This window comes from Hemitrygon akajei, chromosome 4 (genome assembly GCF_048418815.1).
Source record: "Hemitrygon akajei chromosome 4, sHemAka1.3, whole genome shotgun sequence".
NCBI classification, from domain to species: Eukaryota; Metazoa; Chordata; class Chondrichthyes; order Myliobatiformes; family Dasyatidae; genus Hemitrygon; species Hemitrygon akajei.
In genome coordinates this window covers 111,462,614-111,487,910 of record NC_133127.1, presented here as the reverse complement: position 1 = coordinate 111,487,910, position 25,297 = coordinate 111,462,614, and the positions used below count along the sequence as shown (strand labels likewise).

Sequence of the window (25,297 nt, the reverse complement as noted above, 5' to 3'; positions counted from 1 at the left end):
AGGGCAACACATACAAGATGCTGGAGGATCTCAGCAGGTCAGACAGCAGCTATGGTAATGAATAAACAGTTGAATTTCAGACCAAGACTCTATGTCAGGTCCTGATTAAGGTCTCAGCCCAAAATGTTGACTGCTTATTGATTTCTATAGATGCTTTCTGGCCTACTGTGATCCTCCAGCATCTTGTGTGTGTTTTTCAGAAGTTGTTGTTGGAAGAAGGATCTTGCAAGTGTAGCAAGTGAAGTGGAAGTTTGCAAGAAATTTGCTCCTTAGGTAAGTATATCAATGCACAGGTCCAGTGTCATGGAGACTTTATTGGTGAAGAAATTGAGTGTAACGGTTAAAGAAGGCTCTTATATCTATGGTTATATATGCCACAGATTGATACAGTGTCCATGAACCAGTTGCAATTCCCAGCGGGATGATAAGACAACTGAATGTATTTATTGCTCAAGTGAAATGATGGTTATTTACAAATCATGCCAGAGTACTGCTCTGATTCAAAGGAAGATTATTAAGAGCTATGTTGAGCTCACTGAGAACCTTAATGCTCTGTATTGTTCTGGCTCAAAATATCCATTGATAACCATTGACTTGACCAAGTGCTTGCTTGAGTGCGCTGCTTGATGAGTGCTGATAAAGTTGCACAGAAGTGGATTCTTTGACCCAAATCATCCATACTGACCTTGCTGTCTATCTATTCTAATCTCATTTATCTGCTTTAGGTCCAGATTACTCTATTTTCCTATCCAAGTAGTTGTCCAAATGCCTTTTGTACCTGACTCAACCACTTCCTCTAGCAGTTTGTTCTACATTAAAAAAAAACCACTGTGTGAAAAATATGTCTCTCTGATCTCCTTTAAATCTCTCACCTTCTTCTTCTGGTGGATAGACCATTGGTGCTTAGTGAAGCAATCTCTCAACCTACGATGTCGTTTGAGAGGCCTCTTCACCAAGCACCTACAGAAAAAGCGTGATCTACCATTTGTCCTGACGAAGGGTCTCGGCCCGAAATGTCGACAGCGCTTCTCCCTATAGATGCTGCCTGGCCTGCTGTGTTCTACCAGCATTTTGTGTGTGTTGTTCTACCATTTTAATTTCACTTCCCATTCCCATTCCATGGCCTCCTCTACTGTCACAATGAGGCCACACTCAGGTTGGAGGAACAACACCTTATATTCTGTCTGGGTAGCCTCCAACCTAATGGCATGAACATTGATTTCTCAAACTTCTGTAATGTCCCCCCTCATCATTCCCCTTCCCCTTTTCCTCTCTCACCTTATCTCCTTTTTTGCCCATCGCATCCCTCTGGTGCTCCTCCCAACTTTTCTTTCTTCCATGGCCTTCTGTCCTCTCCGATTGGATTCCCCCATCTCCAGCCCTGTATCTCTTTCACCAATCAACTTCCCAGCTCTTTACTTCACCCAACTCTCAGTTTCATCTATGACCTTGTGTTTCTCCCTTCCCTCCCCACCCCCTCTTAACTCTACTCCTCTTTTTTTTTATCTCCACTCCTGCTGAAGGGTCTCAGCCCAAAAAGTCAACTGCACTGTTTTCCATTTTCTCTTGTTTGTGATTAGATTTCTACAAGTTGGTCTAAATTTATTATAATTATTAAACATAAAATGATTGATTGCATAATTACTCACTCCCTTAAAGTCAGTGTTTAGTAGATGCACCTTTGATGGCAATTACAGCCTTGAGTTTGTGTGGATAGGTCTCCATCAGCTTTGCAAATCTGGACACTGCAATTTTCTCCATTCTTCTTACATAACTGCTCAAGCTCTGTCAGATTGCATGGGGATCATGAGTGCACAGCCCTTTTCAAGTCCAGCCACAAATTGTCAATGGGTTGAGGTCTGGACGCTGACTTGACCATTCCAGGACATTTGCTTTGTTACTTTTAAGCCATTCCTGTGTAGCTTTGGCTTTATGTTTGAGGCTTGCTAGAAAACAAATCTTCTCCCAAGTCAGTTCTCTTGCAGACTGCATCAGGTTTTCCTCCAGGATTTCCCTGTATTTTGCTGCATTCATTTTATCCTCTACCTTCACAAGCTTTCCAGGGCCTGCTGCAGTGAAGCATCCCCACAGCATGATGCAGTCATCACCATGCTTCACAGTAGGGACAGTGTGTTTTTGATGATGTGCAGTGTTTGGCTTATGCCAAACATTGTGTTTAGTCTGATGGCCCAAAAGCTCAATTTTGGTTTCATCAGACCTAAAACTTTCTACCAGCTGACTTCAGAGTCTCCTACGTGCCTTCTGTCAAAATCTAGCTGAGATTTCATGTGAGTATTTTTCAACAGTGGCTTTCTCTTTGCCATTCTCCTACAAAACTGTGACTGGTGAAGCACCAGGGCAACAGTTGTTGTATGTGCAGTCTCTCCTATTTCAGCCACTGAAGCTTGTAACTCCTCCAGAGTTGTCATAAGCTTCTTGGTAGCCTCCCTCACTTGTCCCCTTCTTGCATGATCTCAAAGCTTGAAAACAGCACACTCTGGGCAGACTTACATCTGTGCCATATTCTTTTCATTTCTTGATGATTGACTTAACTGTATTCCAAGGGATATTCAGTGACTTGGCAATTTTCTTGTATCCATCCCTTGAATTGTGCTTTTCAATAACCTTTTCGCGGAGTCGCTCTTTTGCCTTCATGGTGTAGTTTTAGCTAGGATACTGATTCACCAGCAGTTGGACCTTCCCGATACAGGTGTATTTTTACTATAATCAATTGAAATTATTGACTGTACACTAGTGATCTCTATTATGTGACTAATTATGTCACTAATCATGTGACTTCTCAAACCAATTGGCTGCACCAGAGATGATTTGGTGTGTCGTATTAAAGGGAGTGAATACTTATGCAATCAATTATTTTGTGTTTTATATTAGCAATTAATTTAGATCACTTTGTAGAGATCTGATTTTTTACTTTGGCACAAAAGTGTCTTTTTCTGTTGATCAGAAAATTCAGATTAAATCAATTGTGATTCAATGTTGTAAAACAATAAAACATGAAAACTTCTGGGTGGTGGGGAATACTTCTTATAGGCACGGTACATCTGGTGTAAATCTTAAAGTGTGAACACAGTCTATGAACAATAAAGATGACATTGTTTTGTCTTTCCAGAGCTTCACTGTGTTGAGAAGTGGATGTTCAGTTAAATATTCCATTCCCAGTGAGCCCCATAATAATATCTAGTTGAAAATGAGAAATAAATTGGGAGGCTCAGCCTGTTGATTATGGGAGAAGAAGTCTGTTGCTGCTTTATGCTAACTAGCCTCATTAGTTGCTGCTTTGTTAGCATAGTCACAATTGTGCTACGGTGACTAAAGACCATCCCTAGGATCAACAGTTAGGTGATCTGAACATAAGAATACAGGAACAGCAGATTCTTTCCAGGATCCCAGTACCTCACATCTCATCTCAAGGGCTTTTCACATTGGAGGTTTGGCCTGAGGGTCCGAATGCTGAGTGTGTGGAAGGAATGTCCCATTTGCACTTGTTTTTGATCTCTTGTTGTCTCTCTTGGTGGTTGTTCACAAATGTATCTTCACCTTGCTGCTTCTGTTGCTTTGACTGCTCATTTCACTCTCGTAAACAATGAATAAGTTACTATGGTGGCCAAATTGATATACACAGCTAACTCATACAAAGGACAATACTTGGGCTGCTAAATTATCAGTAGAGCACAACAGTGGACTCTCATTGAGCAGTCTGGAGTAACTTTAAGCAAGCTCCTGGAGTGATAAGACCTTGATTATGTTGTGATTATCTGTATGTCTAGAATTGTAAGTGTAGTGATTAGCCTTTTCAAGTAGGTATAGGTCTTGTTACCAAAATTCATCTCTCAGTGAAATAAAAGATTGAACCAGGTGATTGGATTATCAGAGTCACCCATCCTGCCCTGTCTGTAGCAGAGTCTACAGATGGCATAAGGAGATGTCTCTGATGTATGAACATCAGGTGTACATTGAATGGAAATTGGTGTTGTCCTGATAATTGTGTTGTGAAAGGAAGCCAGATGAGAGGGTGAGTGAGTACCTGTACATCAGGGAAGCCTTCAGGACAATGTGACCTCTTGATCCAGTGTGCTAATGGAGACGATACCTGGATTTGAAGAGTTGAGAACATCAGTAACCTCCCAAGTACCATCCGGTAAGATAGAGGCGTGTATCCATGCAGAGGCCTCTCGGGGCCAACAGAAGGTGCTTTTTTCCTTGTTAAATCTGTTTTTATATATAGTAAGACTATTCTTGACTCCAATAACCACTGCATCAGTGAGCTGTTCATTGTTCAGAGTGGCCAGCTGGCAGCTTAGAGAATGCAAGTTGGGCTGGGGCTCATGAATGGGGCCGTCAGGTCAGGGATGTCGAATTGGGCTGACAGTTGGGGATGCCGAATTGGGCCAACGGGCTGGGGGATTCGAGCTGGGCCCTCTGGCCAGGGATGTTGAGATGGGTCATTGCAAATAATTCTTTTGATTGGATTGTTTAAATCTAGCCTCCCTTTCAACAGAGAAATATTGCAAATCAATAGTTTTAGTGGACTAGAAATTATGACATTAAAGTTGGTGAATAAGGCTGCAGTGTCTTGATTTGAAATTTGTATATCATCACAATTGTGCAGATGCTCTCTACCCAATCAAAATAGTTTTAATGCAACTTTGCTCTGAATTAGTTTAAGATTTGGCTTCGCCTTTCTACCAATTATATAGTAGCTGGCAGAGTGAATAAGTGCATAAACACAGTCAAGCTTTCACACAGTCATAGAGTCCTACAGCACAGAAACAGGCCCTTTGGCCCATCTAGTCCATGCTGACATTATGCTGCCTGGTGCCTTTGACTAGAACTAGACCACAGTCGGTTCAATAATAATAGGGTTGTTGTAATGGAGATTTTAATTTCCCCAATATTGATTGGCATCTCCGTAGAGTGAGGGGTTTAGATGGGGTGGAGTTTGTTAGGTGTGTTCAGGAAGGTTTCTTGACACAATATTTAGATAAGCATACTAGAGAAGAGGCTGTACTTGATCTGGTATTGGGAAATGAACCTGGTCAGGTGTCAGGTCTCTCAGTGGGAGAGCATTTTGGAGATAGTGATCACAATTCTATCTCCTTTACCATAGCATTGGAGAGGGATAGGAGCAGACAAATTAGGAAAATGTTTAATTGGAGTAAGGGGAAATATGAAGCTATCAGGCAGGAACTTGGAAGCATTAATTGGAAACAGATGTTCTCAGGGAAATGTATGACAGAAATGTTGAAAATGTTCAGGGGATATTTGTGTGGCATTCTGCATAGGTACGTTCCAATGAGACAAGGAAAAGATGGTAGGGTACAGGAACCATGGTGTACAAAGGCTGTTGAAAATCTAGACAAGAAGAAAAGAAAAGCTTACGAGAGCTTCAAAAAATTAGGTAATGATAGAGATCCAGAAAATTATAATGCTAGCAGGAAGACGCTTAAGAGCAAAATTAGGAGAACCAGAAAGGGCCAAGAGAAGGCCTTGGTGAGCAGGATTCAGGAAAACCTCAAGGCATTCTACAAGTATGTGAAGAGCAACAGAATAAGATGTGAGAGAATAGGACCAATCAAGTGTGACAGTCGAAAAGCATGTATGGAACTGGAGCAGATAGCAGAGGTACTTAATACTTTGCTTCAGTATTCACTACGGAAAAGTACCTTGGAAATAGTAGGGATGACTTACAGCGGACTGAAAACCTTGAGCATATAGAGATTAAGAAAAAAGATGTACTGGAGCTTTTGGAAAGCATCAAGTTGGATAAGTCACCGGGATCGGATGAGATATCCCACAGGTTATTGTGGGAAGCGAGGAAGGAGCTTGCTGAGCCTCTGGCAATGATCTTTGCATCATTGCTGGGGAAAGGGGAGGTACAGGAGGATTGGAGGGTTGCAGGTGTTGTTCCCTAATTCAAGAGAGGGAGTAGAGATAACACAGGAAATTATAGACCAGTGAGTCTTACTTCAGTGATTGGGAAGTTGATGGAGAAGATCCTGAGAGGCAGGATTTATGAACATTTAGGGAGACATAATATGATCAGGAATAGTCAGCGTGGCATTGTCAAAGGCAGGTCATGTCTTACAAGCTTGACTGAATTTTTAGAGGATGTGACCAAAGATATTGATGAAGGTAGAGCCATAGATGTAGTGTTTATGGATTTTAGCCAGGCATTTGATAAGGTACCCCATGCAAGGCTTATTGAGAAAGTAAGGAGCATGGGATCCAAGGGGACATTGCTTTGTGAATCCAGAACTGGTTTGCCCACAGAAGGCAAAGAGTCACTGTAGATGGGTCATAGACTGCATGGAGGTTGGTGACCAGTGGTGTGCCTCAGGGATCTGTTCTGGGACCCCTTCTCTTCATGATTTTTATAAATGACCTGGATGAGGAAGTGGAGGGATGGGTTAGTAAATTTGCTGATGACACAAAAGTTGGAGGTGCTGTGGATAGTGTGGAGGGATGTCAGAGGTTACAGCGGGACATTGATAGGATGCAAAACTGGTCTGAAAAGTGGCAGATGGAGTTCAACCCAGATAAGTGTGAAGTGGTTCATTTTGGCAGGTCAAATATGATGGTGGAATATAGTATTAATGGTAAGACTCTTGGCAGTATGGAGGATCAGACGGATCTTGGGGTCTGAGTCCACAGGACACTCAGAGCAGCTGCACGGGTTGACTCTGTGGTTAAAAAGGCGTAAGGTGTATTGGCCTTCATGAACCGTGGGATTGCGTTCAAGACCCAAGAGGTAATGTTACAGCTATATAGGACCCTGGTCAGACCCCACTTGGAGTACCGTGCTCAATTCTGATCACCTCACTACAGGAAGGATGTGGAAACCATAGAAAGGGTGCAGAGTAGATTTACAAGGATGTTGCCTGGATTGGGGAGCATGCCTTATGAGAATAGGTTGAGTGAACTCGGCCTTTTCTCCTTGGAGTGACAGAGGATGAGAGGTGACCTGATAGAGGTGTATAAGATGATGAGAGGCATTGATCGTGTGGATAGTCAGAGGCTTTTTCCCAGGGCTGAAATGTCTAGCATAAGAGGGCACAGTTTTAAGGTGCTTGGAAGTAGGTACAAGGGAGATGTCAGAGGTGAGTTTTTCACACGCACTGAGAGGTGGGTGCATGGAATGCACTGCAGGTGATGGTGCTGGAGGCAGATATGGTAGGGTCTTTTAAGAGACCCTTAGATAGGTACATACAGCTTAGAAAAATAGAGGGCATGCAGTAAGGTCATTCTATGCAGCTTCTGGAGTAGGTTACATGATCGGCACAACATTGTGGGCTGAAGGGCCTGTAAAGAGCTGTAGATTTCTGTTTCTATGTAAGACCAACAGGCTTCAGCAAATCGTATCACAAGGTCTACCCTGAAGCTCCCGATACGATGGCACCAGCTGCCTGGAGCCTTACTCGGTGCAAGTCAAACTTGCCGCATGGCACAATGCATGTAGCCCCACCGAGATGGCATTACTCCTTGCCCTGGCACGGCAGGGAGATACCCTATGGGCCCTCCTCAACCTAACAGCAGCAGAGCAGTGTGACTACAGGGCCCTCGTAGTGGCGTTTCAAGCAGGGGCCATTGGTGAAAGCAGACAGCGCCGTATGGGAGAAAACCTGGGGACAGATCTCCACCACTGTGCTCAGCATGACCACCGCCAGTTCCCTCCCACGGCCCAGGACGAGCTTGCCCTCCACGCCATGTCACTTGAGCACCTTCGGCAGCGTGTTAGCCTGCTGTCGCCATCGTCACTGGACGATGTTCTGGCCAAGGCAGAGAGGGCAGAAGCAATTTTAGCCTCTCAAGGTGTTCCCTCCATTGTCGCCCCTCTGGGTGGGCCGTTTGAGTGAAGAGCAAGACTTATACATGGAGGGCATCAGGACTAGGGGCAGCAGCTGTAGGACCTACTGGACCAGAACCTCGACATCTTCGCAGCCAGGGATAAGGGCTGCAGACATACGGGGCTGTTTCAGCACCACATTAACTCCGGGGGTGCCCGACCCATCTGCACGCAGCCCCATCGCCTGGCCCTCACCAAACGCCAGACTTTGGAGCAGCGGATCAAAGAGATGGAGAACTAGCATCAATGAACCCTCTCAGAGCCCGTGGGCAGCTCCAGCGGTGTTGGTCAGGAAGGAAGACGGGCAGTGGTGGTTCTGTGTAGACTACCGCTGTCTCAATGCTGTGACACAGAATGACTCCTACCCGCTGTCCCAAATTGATGATGCCTTGGACTGTATCATGGGTTTGACCTGTTCAGCTCTCTCAATCTCTGCATGGCTACTGGCAGGTCGAACTGACCCCAGAGGCCAAGACCAGGACTGCCTTCACCATTGGTCAAGGGCTGGTACTTCTGGGTATGTCAAGGTCCCAACCGTTAATTCCCCATTTTCTCCCAATTCCTTTTAATGGCAGCACACCTGGTTTTCATCAAGACCTGCAGCATAAGAACCCTGGCTTTGCACCCACTAGATACCAGATCATTGCTTTTGCCAGTGTGGTAATTAACGTTTCCTGGCCGCTTAGGATTGAGTGTTCTAAGTTTTGCTTCAGTACCAAGATTTACTGTGTGTGATGCACCATCAATAACTCACGCCGAGACTTAGGAAGTGAGAAATCGGCTTTTATTGACTGAAGGACAACACTACATCCTGGGGAAAATGAGGGAGAGCAGCAGGCCACAGTCGCCTTTATACAGGGGTCTGTGGGAGGAGCCACAGGGGTAGTCAGCAGGGTCTTGGGAGGAGCCACAGGAGCAGTCAGACAGGTATATCTAGTTCACCACATTCACCCCCCCTTTGTTTAAAAAAAATTCCCAAGCATATTTACAGGTTAAGTCGATCAGGTGGTCGAATCGTTCGCTGCGATCTACGTAGCTCCGGCTGCAATTGCACAGGAGCCGGAGGTGATGACGGCACAGGTGCCGGAGGTGGTGTGTGCTCCGAAGGCGGAGAGTGGGTTAATTCTGTCCCAACAGGAGGTGTCAGGGACCCCTCGCGTGTGAGCGAGGGCCCTGGAACAGACGCATACGGAGTCTGTGTGGGGCACGGGGCGTGCGGAGTCACCTCGGGTACAGGGTGCATAGTTACCGTGGAGTGCTCGGGGTAGTGGTCTGCTGCTCCGGCGGGCGCCAGGTCGCGGACAGAGACCGTGTCCTCCCGCCCATCAGGCAAGACCACGTAGGCATACTGGGGATTAGCATGCAGGAGGTGAACCTTCTCGACCAGTGGTGAGTACTTATTACTCCTCGCATGTTTACGCAGCAGCACTGGCCCCAGGGACGTCAGCCAAACTGGCAGGGTGGTCCCAGTGACAGACTTCCTGGGAAAAGAGAATAAGCGTTCGTGAGGGGTGGCATTAGTGGACGTACACAACAGGGAGCGGATAGAGTGGAGTGCCTCAGGGAGGACCTCCTGCCATCGGGAGACCGGCAACCCTTGTGACTTAAGGGCTAAAAGTATGGCCTTCCACACTGTGGCATTCTCCCTCTCCACCTGGCCATTCCCCCGGGGATTATAACTCGTGGTGCGACTAGTAGCTATGCCCCTAGCAAGCAGGAACCGGCGCAACTCGTCACTCATAAAGGAGGACCCTCTATCACTGTGGACATAGCAGGGATATCCGAACAGAGTGAAGAGCTGGCGCAGGGCTTTTATGACAGACGTGGTAGTAGTGTCGGGGCAGGGAACGGCAAAGGGGAATCGCGAGTACTCGTCAATAATACTGAGAAAGTAGACATTGCGGTCGGTGGAGGGAAGGGGGCCCTTAAAGTCAATACTCAGTCGCTCAAAAGGGCGGGTGGCCTTGACAAGCTGCGCAGTGTCAGGACGGTAGAAGTGCGGTTTGCACTCAGCGCAGATCTGGCAGTCCCTGGTCATCGTCCTGATGTCCTCCAGGGAGTACGGCAGGTTCCGGGCTTTAATGAAGTGATAAAACCGGGTGACCCCCGGGTGGCAAAGTTGGGCATGAAGGGCATACAGCCGGTCGAGCTGGGCACTAGCACACGGTCCCCGGGATAGGGCATCAGACGGTTCATTGAGCCTGCCAGGCCGGTACAGGATATCGTAAGTATAGGTGGAGAGTTCTATTCTCCATCGCAAAATTTTATCATTTTTGATTTTGCCCCGCTGTTGGCTGCTGAACATGAACGCAACCGAGCGCTGGTCGGTCAGCAAGGTGAACCTTCTGCCGGCGAGATAGTGCCTCCAGTGCCGAATAGCTTCCACTATGGCTTGGGCTTCTTTCTCCACCGTGGAGTGCCGAAGTTCAGAGCCTTGAAGGGTACGAGAAAAAAACGCCACTGGCCTGCCTTCTTGATTGAGGGTAGCAGCCAGCGCGACGTCAGAGGCGTCACTCTCTACCTGGAAGGGAATGGTCTCATCTACCGCATGCATCGTTGCTTTGGCAATGTCCCCTTTAATGCAGCTGAAGGCCGCTCGGGCCTCGGCAGAGAGGGGAAAGGTGGTAGACTTGACCAGGGGGCGGGCCTTGTCTGCGTAATGGGGAACCCATTGGGCGTAATAGGAAAAAAAAAACCCAGGCACCGCCGGAGGGCCTTGAGAGTAGTGGGAAGAGGGAGTTCTAACAGGGGGCGCATACGGTCGGGGTCAGGGCCAATGACCCCGTTCTCCACGACATACCCAAGGATAGCGAGCCGTGTGGTTCTGAACACACACTTGTCCTTGTTATAAGTGAGGTTCAAAGCATCGGCCACCTGGAAAAAACGCTGGAGGTTGGCGTCATGGTCCGACCAGTCGCGACCACAGATGGTGATGTTATCTAGATAGGGAAATGTGGCCGTCAGTTTGTACTGGTCCACCATCCGGTCCATCTCCCTCTGGAAGACTGAGACCCCATTTGTGACACCAAATGGGACGCGCAGAAAGTGATAGAGCCTGCCACCCGCCTCGAAGGCGGTGTAGGGGCGGTCCTCTGGGCGGATGGGGAGCTGGTGATAAGCGGATTTCAGATCAATTGTTGAGTACACCTTGTACTGAGCTATCTGGTTGACCATATCCGCGATGCGGGGTAGGGGGTACGCGTCAAGCTGCGTGAATCTATTGATGGTCTGGCTGTAGTCCACAACCATCCTATTTTTCTGCCCAGTCCGAACAACGACCACCTGGGACCGCCATGGGCTTGTGCTTGGCTCAATGATCCCCTCCCTGAGCAGCCGCTGCACCTCTGAATGAATAAAGGCCCTGTCCCCCGCACTGTACCTCCTACTTTTAGTTGCCACAGGTTTACAGTCGGGGGTCAGGTTGGTGAACAGCGATGGGGGAGGGATCTTGAGGGTGGAGAGGTTGCAAATAGTGTCAGCAGCACAGCTATCGGCATGGTGCTGGGCGGGATGTGGGGTTCGGGGTGTATGTGCGTGTGGTAACGGAGTATATGGCGAAGTCCCACCAAACTGAGGATTCCTGACAGTGAGTGGTGGGAGGGGCCCGTCATATGCCATAGTCACACTTTTGAGATGGCTCTGGAAGTCCAGCCCCAATAGCACAGGTGCGCACAGCCGAGGCATGACCAGGAACGCAAAGTTCCGATATTCTGTGCCCTGCACCACCAATGTCGCTACACAACCCACCCGGATGTCTGTGGAATGCGACCCAGAAGCCATGGTGACCTTCTGACGGACCGGCCGTGTCACGAGTCCGCAGCGTTTCACTGTGGCCGGGTCAATAAAACTCTCAGTGCTGCCCGTGTCAAACAGGCAGCGAGTCCTGTGCCCCTCCACCAGGATGTCCATCATCGACCTTGCGAGCTGGTGCGGAGCGCTTTGATCGAGGGTCACGGAAGCCAGCGTTGAACGGGGCGAGTCGGGGGCGGGGCCTGGTGACGCCGGCAAAGATGGCCGCTCACATCCGGGCATGCAAGAGGGCGGCTCCCAGGTCGCACACGGGTAGGTAGGGGCGGGGCCAGGTGACGCCGGCAAAGATGGTTGTCCACATCCGGTCATGCAAAATGGCGGCCCCCAGGTCTCAGACGCGGCGCTGCTCGACCCCGGGCGCGGTTTAGATTTACAGACCTTGGCGAAATGGCCCTTCTTCCCACAGCGGGAACAAATCGCTTCGCGCGCCGGACAGAGTTCTCGTGCATGTTTCCGAAGCCCACAAAAGTAACAGAGTTTCATACCTGGCGAATTCGTGCGGTTTGAGATACCGCGACTGGCTGCGGCGTTGGCGAATTCGCTCGGAACCGGGGAATGGCTCGGTTGGACTTCTTCGGCGTACAGTTGCGCAGCCTCTATCGAACTGGCCGTCTCTATCGCAGAGCGTAAGGTAAGATCAGCTTTTTCCAGCAGCCGCTGGCGGATACACACTGACCGAACCCCAGTCACAAAAGCATCTCGGACCAAGAGTTCCTTATGCTGTTCCGCTGAGAGCGCTTTGCAGCCACAGTCTCGCGCGAGTATCTGTAGTTCGCTGAGGAATTCAGCAGTCGACTCCGTAGGCCGCTGTTTTCGCGTGGCCAAGCGGTGCCGTGCATAAACTGGATTTACAGGCCGCAGGTACTGTCTTCGGAGGGCGGCAAGCGCCTCCTCGTAGGTGGATATGTCCCTGATGAACGAATAAACTTTTGGGGCGACCCTTGAGAAGAGAAGTTTGTGCCGAACAGCCGAATCGGTGGCACGAACCTCCTCTAAGTACGATTGGAAGCACACCAGCCAGTGTTCAAAGGCAAGAGCTGCTCCAGGGTCTCGGGGGTCCAAGTCTAGACGTTCTGGGCGTAAAGCGGTTTCCATGTTGTAACTTTCAGTCAATAAAATTGATGCACCATCAATAACTCACGCCGAGACTTAGGAAGTGAGAAATCGGCTTTTATTGACTGAAGGACAACACTACATCCTGGGGAAAATGAGGGAGAGCAGCAGGCCACAGTCGCCTTTATACAGGGGTCTGTGGGAGGAGCCACAGGGGTAGTCAGCAGGGTCTTGGGAGGAGCCACAGGAGCAGTCAGACAGGTATATCTAGTTCACCACAGTGTGCTTCTCAGTTTTCTAAGTTCAACTCCAGTTCTGAGGTTTACCTGTGTAACTCCATCTCTTCGAGTCAAGATAAGGATTCCACGTTGATGCACCATCAATAACTCACGCTGAGACGTAGGAAGCGAGGTATCAGTTTTTATTGACTGGAAGAATGAACAACACTACATCCTGGGGAATGAGGCAGGGCAACAGGCCTCAGTCGCCTTTATACAGGGGTCTGTGGGAGGAGCCACAGGAGCAGTCAGCAGGGGTCTGTGGGAGGAGCCACAGGAGCAGTCCAGACAGGTATATGTAGTTCACCACACACGTTTACTCCAGCACCGAGGTTTACCTGTGAAACTCCATCTCTCCGTGCTAAGAAAAGTTTTGGCTGCCGCTTCCCTCTCTATGCTCCATGTCATGATAAGTTCTGCCTACCTCCTGCTTTCCTGCACTCCCTCCTGTTTGCTGTGCAATGCTCACATCCACGTCTGCATCCTAACTCAATCTCCGTGTCTGTCCTGCGTTTGGGTTCACCTCGTTTGTTGCTGTTTGGCCTGTGTAAGGCCCCGGCCACATTTGAGAGACTGATGGAGTGGGTGCAGGCTCAGAGTCCGCGGAGTGGCTGTGTCACCTGTTTGGCCTGTGTAAGGCCCCGGCCACATTTGAGAGACTGATGGAGAGGGTGCTGGCTCTGAGTCCGCGGAGTGGCTGTGTCACCTGTTTGGCCTGTGTAAGGCCCCGGCCACATTTGAGAGACTGATGGAGAGGGTGCTGGCTCTGAGTCCGCGGAGTGGCTGTGTCACCTGTTTGGCCTGTGTAAGGCCCCGGCCACATTTGAGAGACTGATGGAGAGGGTGCTGGCTCAGAGTCCGCGGAGTGGCTGTGTCACTTGTTTGGCCTGTGTAAGGCCCCGGCCACATTTGAGAGACTGATGGAGAGGGTGCTGGCTCAGAGTCCGCGGAGTGGCTGTGTCACCTGTTTGGATGATCTCCTAGTGCACGCGGCTGTTTTCGATGATGTCCTGTGGAACTTGGAGAGGTCCTCACCACCATCCACCAGGTGAACCTTTGCCTCAACCCGCAAAGTACTGCCTGCTGCACTTCAGATGCAGCTCCTGGGGCACATGGGGAGAATGGGAGGATTGGTAACCCACCCTGAGAAGGTGGCAGCCGTCAAGGAAAAGCCCACACCCTGCGATGTCTCTGAGCTTCACTGCTTCCTGGGGCTGGCATCATACTACCGCTGGTTTATTCAGGACTTCGCCACCATCGCCAGTTCTCTGCACCAGCTCTCCGAGACGGAGAGTTCCTTCGTCTGGATTGACACTTTCGCTGCTGCCTTTGACCAGCTCCGAGCTGCGATCACCCAGACCCCGATGCTGGTTTACTGTACCCCGATCCAGCTCTCCGAGACGGGGAGGCCCTTCACCTGGACTGAAACCTGCACTGCCACCTTCGATCAGCTCTGAGCTGCGTTCACCGAGGGTCCGGTGCTGGTGTACCCCGATCCAGCGAGCCCCTTCATTGTTGGTACAAACATCTGTAACTGGGGTTTGGCAAGTGCTGGCACAAGAGGGGCACAAGGAAAATACGTTGTGGTGTACTCCAGTCGTACCCCGAGTTGCACTGAATGGAACTAATGTGTCACCCGCTGAGAGCTCCTGGGCATGGACCAGGCCCTCTGCCACTTCCACCACTACCTCTTCCACCAAAAGTCCCTACTTCAAAAGGATCATGAGTGGCTGACTTAGCTGGAGTTGCGTGATGGGTTGCTGTTCCAGCGGTGGCTGTCTCCCAATGGTGACAGACAATTCCTGCAGCCGGTGGTCCCCCGAGGATCAGCACCATGATACTGCAGCCAGTGCACGGGCTGGTGGGGATTTCAGAGTTGCAAAAACTTTGGGCAAACAAGATTCGGAACAAGAAGGCAGTGGGAGAGCACCTAAGGATTTCCAGCAGGAAGACATTTTGAGTTCTCGGGGGAAGAGAGAGGCCAGACTGCGCAGGTGTGTGACGTCAGCCAGTTGAGCACGAACAGTTTAAAAAGAAGGCAGCCATATCCAGCGGGCAGCATTGGGAGTGGGCAGCAGAGTGAAAGGACTTTGGCTCCATGCGCTTCCGCAGTAATGGGACGAGGCGAGGCAGTTGTTGATTGCAAAAGGAGGTAGTATGATTGTGAGGTCAGTTTTCTGTGGTCGGTGTCAGATGTGGGAGATCCTGGAGTCTTCCGGCATCCCAGACGGCCACATCTGCACCCGGTGCATCGAGATGCAACTCCTAAGGGACCGTGTTAGAGAACTGGAGCTGTAGCTCGATGACCTTCATCTGGTCAGGGAGAGTGAGGAGGTAATAGAGAGGAGTTACAGACAGGTGGTCACTCTGGGGCCACGGAGGACAGAGAAATGGGTCACAGTCAGGAGAGGGAAGGTGAAGAGTCAAGTACTAGAGAGTACCCCTGTAGCTGTACCCCTTGATAATAAGTACTCCTGTTTGAGTACTGCTGGGGGGCAGCCTATCTGGGGTAAGCCTACCTCTGGTACAGAGTCTGGACCTGTGGCTCAGAAGGGTAGGGAAAGGAAAAGGAAGGCAGTAGTGATAGGGGACTCTATAGTCAGGGGGTTCAGACAGGCGATTCTGTGGACGCAGGAAAGAAACTCGGATGGTAGTTTGCCTCCCAGGTGCCAGGGTCCGGGATATTTCTGATCGCGTCCAAGATATCCTGCAGTGGGAGGGAGAACAGCAAGAAGTCATGGTACATATTGGTACCAATGACATAGGTAGGAAAAGGGAAGAGGTCCTGAAAGAAGACTACAGGGAGTTAGGAAGGAAGTTGAAAAGCAGGACTTCAAAGGTAGTAATCTCGGGATTACTGCCTGTGCCACGCAACAGTGAGAATAGGAATAGAATCAGGTGGAGGATAAATACGTGGCTGAGGGAATGGAGCAGGGGGCAGGGATTCGGATTTCTGGATCATTGGGACCTCTTTCGGGGCGGGTGTGACCTGTACAAAAAGGACGGGTTGCACTTGAATCTCAGGGGGACCAATATCCTGGCGGGCAGGTTTGATAGAGCTGTTGAGGAGGGTTTAAACTAGTTTGGCAGGGGGGTGGGAATCAGAGTGTGAGTGCAGGGATTAAGGTAGAAGGACAAGGGCATGATGCTAAGAGTTCTGAGTTGATGAGGAAGGACAGGCAGGGGACAGAACATAATTGTAGCCAGTTAAAGGGGTTGAGATTTGTCTATTTCAATGCTAGGAGTATTAGGAACAAGGAGGATGACCTTAGAGCATGGATTAGTACATGGAACTACGATGTTGTGACTAAGATAGGATAGGAGGTAGAAAAGGGGGTGGAGTGGCATTGCTGGTCAGGGATAGTATCACAGCTATTGGAAGGGAGGACGCTGCAGAAGGAGTGTCCACGGAGTCAGTCTGGGTGGAAGTCAGAAATAGGAAGGGATCAATCACTGTGCTGGGAGTAGTCTATAGGCCCCTAAATAGCCCTCGGGACACCGAGGAGCAGATAAGCAAGCAGAATTTAGAATGGTGCAGGAAATACAGGGTAGTAGTTATGGGTGATTTCAACTTCCCTCATATTGACTGGCACCTCCTGAGTGCAAGGGGGATAGATGGGGCTGAATTTGTCAGGTGTGTTCAAGAACGATTCCTGACACAGTATGTGGATTGGCTGACGAGAGGAGAGACTGTACTGGATCTAGTTCTGGGTAATGAACCTGGCCAGGTGACAGACCTCTTGGTGGGGGAGCATTTTGGTGAAGTGACCACAACTCCCTTAGCTTCAGCATAGCTATGGAAAGGGATAAAATCAGACGAAATGTTAAAGTGCTTAACTGGGGAAGGGCTAACTTTGAAGGGATGAGGCAGGAACTAGCGAGAGTAAATTGGAAACAGATGTTCAAAGGGGAAAGCACAGAAGTAATGTGGGAGAAGTTTAGGGACCAGTTGAGGATAGGAACCAGAAGTTCAGGATAGGTTTGTCCCACTGAGGCAAGGAAAAAATGGTAGGAAAAGGGAACTGTAGCTGACAAAACACGTGAGGCAACTCGTCAAGAGGAAAAAGGAAGCATATGTTAGATATAAGAAACAGGAAGTAGGCGGGACTTATGGGAAATATAGAGTAGCCAGGAAGGAGCTAAAGGAAGGACTTAGGAGAGCTCAAAGGGGGCATAAGAAGGTCTTGGCATGTCGGATTAAGGAGAACCCCTAGGTGTTCTATGCGTATGTGAAGAACAGGAGGATGATGAAAACGAAGGTAGGACCGCTAAAGGATAAAGAGGGCAACATGTGCCTGGAAGCGGAGGACGTTGGGGAGGTCCTAAATGAATACTTTGCTTCAGTATTCACAAGTGAAAAGGATCTTGATCAGGATGGGGTCGAAGTAGAGTGGGCTTGTGTGCTGGACAATGTACAGATTAAGGAAGAAGAAGTGCTGGATCTTCTTAAAAACATTAAGATTGATAAATCCCCAGGGCCGGATATGATACACCCCAGGTTGTTGTGGGAATTGAGAGAAGACATCGCAGGAGCATTAGCTATGATCTTTGAATCCTCTTTGGCTGCAGGGGAAGTACCGGAGGACTGGAGAATGGCAAATGTAGCTCCCTTGTTTAAAAAAGGTAATAGGGAGAAACCTGGGAACTATAGACCGCTGAGTCTTACGTCGGTGATCTGCAAACTACTGGAAAGGATTCTTAAGGATGGGATCTACGAGCATTTGGAGAAGTACAGTCTACTCATGGATAGTCAACATGGCTTTGTGAAGGGAAGATCGTGCCTCATGAGCCTGATTAAGTTTTTTGAAGAGGTAACAAAAGAAATTGATGAGGGTAGGGCAGTGGATGTGGTCTACATGGACTTTAGCAAAGCATTTGACAAGGTCCCTCATGAGAGACTCATCCAGAAAGTCATGAGGCATGGGATCAGTGGAACCTTGGCTGTTTGGATAAAAATTTGGCTTAAAGGAAGAAAGCAGAGGATAGTTGTGGAAGGAAAGTATTCTGTCCAGAGGTCGATGACTAGTGGAGTGCCACAGGGATCTGTCCTGGGACCCCTGCTATTTGTGATTTTTATAAATGACCTGGATGTAGAGGTGGAAGGATGGGTGAGTAAATCTGCAGATGACATGAAGATTGGGGGAGTTGTGGATGGAGCTGCAGGTTGTCGAAGGTTACAAGAGGATATGGACAGGCTGCAGAGTTGGGCAGAAAAATGGCAGTTGCAGTTCAATCCAGACAAGTGTGAGGTGATACATTTTGGAAGGACAAACCAGAAGACTGAGTACAGGATTAATGGTCAGTTACTTAAAAGTGTGGATGAACAAAGGGACCTTGGGGTTCAAATCCATACATCCCTCAAGGTCGCTGCGCAGGTTGATAGGGTAGTTAAGAAGGCCTATGGGATGCTAGACTTCATTAACAAGGGGATTGAGTTCAAGAGTAGAGAGGTCATGTTGCAACTCTACAAATCTCTGGTGAGACTGCACTTAGAGTATTGTGTTCAATTCTGGTCACCTCATTATAGGAAGGATGTGGAAGCTATGGAGAGGGTGCAGAGGAGATTTACCAGGATGTTGCCTGGTTTGGAGAACAAGTCATATGAAGCAAGGTTAGCAGAGCTGGGACTTCTCTCTTTGGAGCGTAGAAGAATGAGAGGGGACTTGATAGAGGTCTACAAGATTATGAGAGGCATAGATAGGGTGGATAGTCAGTACCTGTTTCCCAGGGCACCAACAGCAAACACCAGAGGGCATATGTACAAAATTAAGGGAGGGAAGTTTAGTGGAGACATCAGGGGTAAGTTTTTTACACAGAGGGTTGTGAGTGCCTGGAATGACTTGCCAGGGATGGTGGTGGAGGCTAAAACATTAAGTATATTTAAGAGCCTCTTGGACAGGCACATGAATGAAAGAAAAATGGAGGGATATGGGGTAGTGTGGGTTTAGTACTTTTTTTAAGGATTATATGGGTCAGCACAACATGGAGGGCTGAAGGGCCTGTACTGTGCTGTAGTGTTCCATGGTTCTAACTGCGTGAACGTTTCTACTGGCCTGGGTACAGGCAGGACGTGGAGCTGTTCATGCACAGCTGCGACACTTGTACGTCCCAGAAGGGGCCAGGCTGCCAGTCTTCAGCAGTACCTGGTGGGAGTCCCAGTGGGGTGCGTAGGAGTGGACATCCTGGGCCCCTTCCCCCTCACTGACGATGGAATCGTGGGCATGGATTACTTCACAAAGTGGCCAGAGGTATACGCAGTCCCAGAGCACAGCACCATCACTACCACTGAGAGAATCATGGGGGATTTCTTCTGCCGTTACTGCGCCCCTAAGGAACTCCACAGTGACCGGGGTGCAACTTTGAGGTTCAAGTGTCTGGTGAGGTCTGCATGCAGCTGGGAATATCACTGAACTGCAGACCACCCCCTTCACCCACAAAGTGATGGGCTGGTGTGGTGCTTTAACTGCACCCGGCTACTCAGCTTTCTGTCCTCGTTACCGGCCCCAGCGTGATTGGGAACGTCACCCCCCCCCCCCCCATATTGTGGGCTACTGGACAACAGTTTAGGTGTTCGCCGGCTGTGCTCACATTTGGGCGGGATGGCCTCTGTCCCGAGCCGAAGGTTCCTGGGGAGGCCGAGTTGGGATACCTCAACTCTGCAGGGTATTCACAATGCAGCTCAGCAGAACCAAAGCTTAGTCAGCGGCCACCAAAAATGGGCTTATGACGCCCGCAGCTGGGGGCAGGACATTACTGGTGGGGGGGGGGGGTGAACAGAGAATGGTTGTACTGCCCCTCCATTAAAAAGGAACTATCGACTAAGCTGGGAAGCCACTATCAGAGGCCAGGAGAGGTGCTCAACCACATCTCCAATGTGGTATATCAGCGCGGTCGTGCTGCACCAGGACCAGCTGGTATTGTATCGGCCCTTGGCAACCATCCACTCAGCGAGGCTGAAAGAAGGAAATGAAACTCCTGGTGCCCCGCCTCTTGCATCACCAAGCAGTGTCTCCTCCAGGGTGAGGGGGGCTCCAGAAAACCCTCAACGCCTCAGGCAGCAGTGTGGAAATTTTGGACTTTGTTGTGGATTCGGGGGGTTGTTGTGGATGGCTGACCCCTCAGGTGGGGGCAGAGTGGCACTTGGGGGGGTGTGGTCAACAACCCACCCCCAGCATTCCTGATGACAAGGAATGTCATCAGGAATGACATTGTGTATTGTTCTTCTGTTAAAATCCTCCCGTGGGATAGCAGTGAGATAAAAACATAGAAACATAAAAATCTGCAGCATATTACAGGCCCTTCAGCCCACTATGTTGTGCTGACCATGTAACCCACTCTAGAAACTGCCTAGAATTTCCCTACCCTCTATTTTTCTGAGCTCCATGTACCTATCCAGGAGTCTCTTAAAAGACCCTATTGCATCCACCTCCACACTGTCATTTGCAGTGCATTCCACGCACTCACCACTCTCTGCGTTAAAAAAAACTTACCACTGGCATCTCCTCTGTACCTATTTCTAAGCACCTTAAAACGGTGCCCTCTCGTGGTAGCCATTTCAGCCCTGAGGAAAAGCCTTTGACTATCCACACCATCAATGCCTCATTATCTTGTACACCTTTATCAGGTCACCTCTCATCCTCCATTGAGTTAATTTATTGTTACATTTTAGCTTGGGTTATACAGTTATTCACTTGTGAGTTTGTGTGTCACCCTGACTGTAACCAGGGTGTGTGATAATCACCTCCCCCTCTGGATGTGACTGAACTGTTCTCTCCCCAGGTCATTGTGCCTGGTCTATTTTAGTGTTTATCATAATAAAAACAGTTGTTGAGTTAAACAAGCTTCCTGTCTGTCATTATGAAACAAATGCTCGACACAATATTTTTAAAATACGTCCAGCGGTGAATGTTGGATGTGCACCGATTTGGACTGGGTTTAATATGAAATCAGGACCTTTTCTTTCAAGTTTAAGTTCGAGTTTATTTTCATGCAACCATATGCATGTATACATCTACATGTAACATTATTGCTGTGCTCGGGGGGGGGGGGGGTTGCAAAGTGCAACACACGGCATTTATCATCACACACAGCACAGAGTTACGATGCAGCTCATACGGTCACAGAATAATATTAACACGAAGGGCGTGGCCTGAAGAGTGACAGGTTGACATTAAGATTATGTGAGACGGTGTAATGTTGTGATGTTTCTGGCCCCATTATAATAAAACAAACAGTCATGTAAAAATACTGTACGTGAAACAGCAGCAATAAAAGATGAAAACTGAGCAGTGCGGGATGACAGGATGAGAGTGTGCCTGTTAGCTGGGGAAAGGTGGCGGGTGGTGGGGGCAGCAGGACATTGAGAAAATATTCATTTTGTTAAGTAATTTTCTGCACTGATGTTAATCCCAATAATTACCTTCAACTGTATTAACTTTAATCTGCTCCCATAAAGGGTTTGCAAAACAGAAGAAAAAGCTCATTCAAATGCTAATGATATTTGCTACGAATTAAATTCTGATAGTTCAGCAAGTGCCGATTATTCATCTTTCTGAAGCAGTCTGCTCTGAGTCGCACTGCAGCTTTAGGTGATCTAATTCTGAAAGCTGAGCTGTCTACCAATTAATTCTTCCCTCTTGTAAAGATGTGGAATTCGGAGCATTGCCAATCAATTGTATTATAATAGCACGTGTGGTAGTTGCGGTTCAGGACTGACTGAAACTGCTTGCACCTGCAAAGTGTTTGTATCCAATCTCCTTGAAGTGATACATATTGAAGTAAACAAAGCTATATGCTTGGCTCACCAAGTGACACATCGTTTAGTCATGGAAGCTGTACTGTGGAAGAAGATTGGAATTGTGTGATGGCAACATTTTGAATTGGGGAAAAATGTCCCATTACCATTTCATTAAAGGCTGTAAGTATTGATACAATTTTTTCCCTAATAAACGCCTGTCTTTTTGTGTTTTATATCTGTGCCTTTAAATAGATGGTGTTCTTAAATCTATATGGCTAACCACTCAGCAAGAGCTAATATGAAATTTTTAAACTTTAAAAAGTGGCAAAATAACTGGGAATGTTATGATCAATTATGTTGCCCTGACTTAAGTCATTTTCATTTTAATGACATGTGAGCTCAGTGTTGTGTTAGATGTCGGGAAACACGATGCTACTGAACTGCAGGATATTTAAACAATCTGTTTTCATTCCTTCTATTCAGTTGTGGAAAATAATCTGCCATTTTTTAAAAATATTCCATTGGTTTTCATTTAAAATGAGAATAGATTAATATTTGTCCATAAGGAGGCTTCAGGAATATAAGGCGATTTCCTTTAAATTGCTGTTCAGTCTCCTTAAATCACAGTTCATCTTAAAGGAATGACATCAGATTTGTTCAACGTGAGTGAAATGAAGGATTTGCAAGCTTTTATCGTCCACAGCATTTCTGCTCCATTGCAGAGCTTTTATTAGCCACTGCAACATCCAACTTGAAATGGGAATCTTTGTTTCCATTGATACAGATTTATCTCTGACTTGTTAAGCATTTTTGATAGTATTCTGGTTTGCATTTTAACTTCAGTGTTGCTCACTATGTAAACCACAAGAGGTGGGTGAAATTAATCTTAGGTTGTGCACCATATTGAATTTCTGAACCTGCGGCTTGTATTAAGTTTGAGGAGTGCTTTGTGAAAATAACAAGTAGTAGAAATATTCAGCCAGCAATTATTTTTGAAAGGGATATATTTTCTTAAAGTTCCTTTCTGATGTTCGCACAATAGCATAGAAGGTCATGCTGCTGAACATAGTGTAATGATGCTAACTCTGCAGGAAGTCATAGATTAATAGGTCAGGCCACAAAATTGTGTGGTGCTCTGCAAATAATTAGAAGCATTCATGGGTAGAACTGCAAAAAAAGGCATGAAACAGCTTTTAATAACTAGGTATTTTTAAATCTGTCTGGAATTGATGGCAAGTAGTGTTTACTAATCTATTGACATGAAAGAGCTCTTGCAGGGTGGGTGGAGAGAGGGAGGAAACGCATCTATAAGAGTCCTTTTATTGGAGGATGCTGAATGGAACATGTTCAGAATATCTTTTGTACACTGACAGAGGGAGTTGCTTCCCTGAATAATGAAGCAGTAGGAGCTTCTTGTTTTCGATTAAGTTAAATGATGCCACCCTCCAAACTCCTAGCTGCTAGAGCAAAATAGGATCTAAAATAGTACAATAGGGAAAATTTGACTTCACTCACTGGAAAGCATTTTGAACAACTGCATTTCCCTACCTGCAATTTGGATGTATTTGAATCAGACTTAAAGCTTACAATTTGCGGCGAACTTAACAATGAAAACAATTGTTAATCATTGATGTTAGTCAAGATTGTTTAATGTCTTCACAAGTGTAAAGGAGAATGATACAACATAAAAATACATGAAAGATAAAGAACATAATTATAATGAAAAAGCAGGGATGCAGCTTGTCAGGACGCTGTAGAAAGATATGAGTGTGGATGTGCAAAGTGCAGCTCTCTTCAACCTCCTCACAAAGCAGAGGCATTGGTGAGCTTTCCTGACTGTGTAGGATGTGTTCGGGGGCCATGAGAGGTTGTGCGTGATGTACACTTCCAGTGCCCTCAGTTTCCACTGGTGTGACACTGATGTCAAGTAGGGTGCGAGTTCTCCTGAAGTCGATTACCAACTCTGTTATGTTTTGTAACTCCAAAATATAAAATTAATTGAAAGGAAACACAGGGATACTGGGAAAATGTGTACTGTGTTCCTTACTTTAGTGATATGCTCACTTATGGTGTGGTGGCATGATGACGTATGCCATTCACTTACTTTTACATATAAATGGTAATGAATCATGTTATCAACTAAGACTGCTTCAATCAAAAAATATATTTACAGTATTGCCAAAGTATATAATACAACTACTATATACCTATGTAGTGTTCTCACACAGGTGTATAAGAACTCTGAACTAAACACAAAGCATAAACCAATCAATGAGGCGGTCCCAGTAAGATTAACCGTTTACTGTTCACTCTTCCACATTAACGTATGGTGAAAACTGTTGATAAAACAATACAAAATATATACAGTATTTGTTTCCTTCTTGATATCACATTTACATCATAAATACTTGCAAAAGTAAAACTACAACAACTATATTACATTAAAGTGCAACATACAGTCAGAATCTACCTACGCCATCGACTGCTTTAAATACACTTCAACACAAACTATCCGCAACTCTTTAAATAACAAAAACATAAACTTTATCAACCGTCATTACTTTTAACAGAATCAGCGTTAACGTTTTTAATTCAACATATCGATTATCTCATGAACTTACGGCGTTGCTTCACTGATGTTTCTAGTGCGTAGAAAGAAAACTTTTCTTGCGCTGATCCTGCACACGTGAGCCCCCTCCTTCCCGTTTCTCCAAACCGGTATTTTCCCACAAGACGCGGCGAAACCGGGTGTGATGTCATCGCATGCCGCGATATATCACAGACAACGAATTTACTTTAAACAATCTTAACTTTAACTAGAAAACGATAACAAACAAATTACTAAAGCAAAAATATAATAAACTAAACAAATGCCATAAAGGCAACACACTCCCCGCCTGACCTTCGTAGGGTCACAATGAACATAATACAAAACTTCAGTCTCTAAATCAGTCCTTAGGTAGAAGTAGAATGACTTCTGTAACTGGCCTTTGGTAAATTTTCACATCACCTTGGTCAGAAATTTTCAACTCAACCTTCCTGACATGTCCATCCCTACTAGGGAATGTGGCAGTGATTCTGGCCATTGGCCAGCTGTTGCGGGCGATTTGCTTGTCCCTGAGCAGGACTAAATCTCCAACTTGAAGATTCCTGCAGGGTTCTGTCCACTTTTGTCTGTGTTGCAACAAAGGTAGATATTCGTGTCTCCAACGAGACCAGGACCGATTTGCCAGAGCCTGGACCTGTCTCCATTGCTTTGTGTACAAATCCTTATCAGAGAAGTCCCCTGGTGGAGGGGGAGCTCCTGCCTTCTGCGTAAGGAGCATTGATGGCAAGAGTATGAAGGGGTTTTCCGGGTCAGAAGACACAGGTAGGAGTGGTCGTGCATTTATAATGGCTGTGACCTCTGCCATTAGTGTGCACAGTACCTCGTGGGTCAATCGGGTGCGTTGCTGCAGAAACATTGAATCAAGAATTCTTCTGGTGATACCAATCATCCGCTCCCATGCACCTCCCTTGTGAGAGGCGTGTGGTTTGTTAAACTCCCAGTTGCAT

The 25,297-nt window shown here is 47.3% G+C and overlaps 1 protein-coding gene across 2 annotated transcripts in view; it reads left to right on the top strand.

The window, feature by feature from the left end:
- Nucleotides 1-25,297, top strand: part of myo16 (myosin XVI) — a 1,004,680-nt gene that overhangs the window by 103,828 nt on the left and 875,555 nt on the right. The window contains exon 1 of one of the 2 annotated variants that reach the window (XM_073043172.1): nt 21,726-21,922. The exons of the other annotated variant lie outside the window; for it this stretch is intronic. Coding sequence (XP_072899273.1) covers nt 21,895-21,922 — 28 coding nt within the window. The 5' untranslated portion in view covers nt 21,726-21,894. Of the gene's footprint in view, nt 1-21,725; nt 21,923-25,297 lie in introns of those variants that run through there. 2 annotated transcript variants of the gene reach the window in all.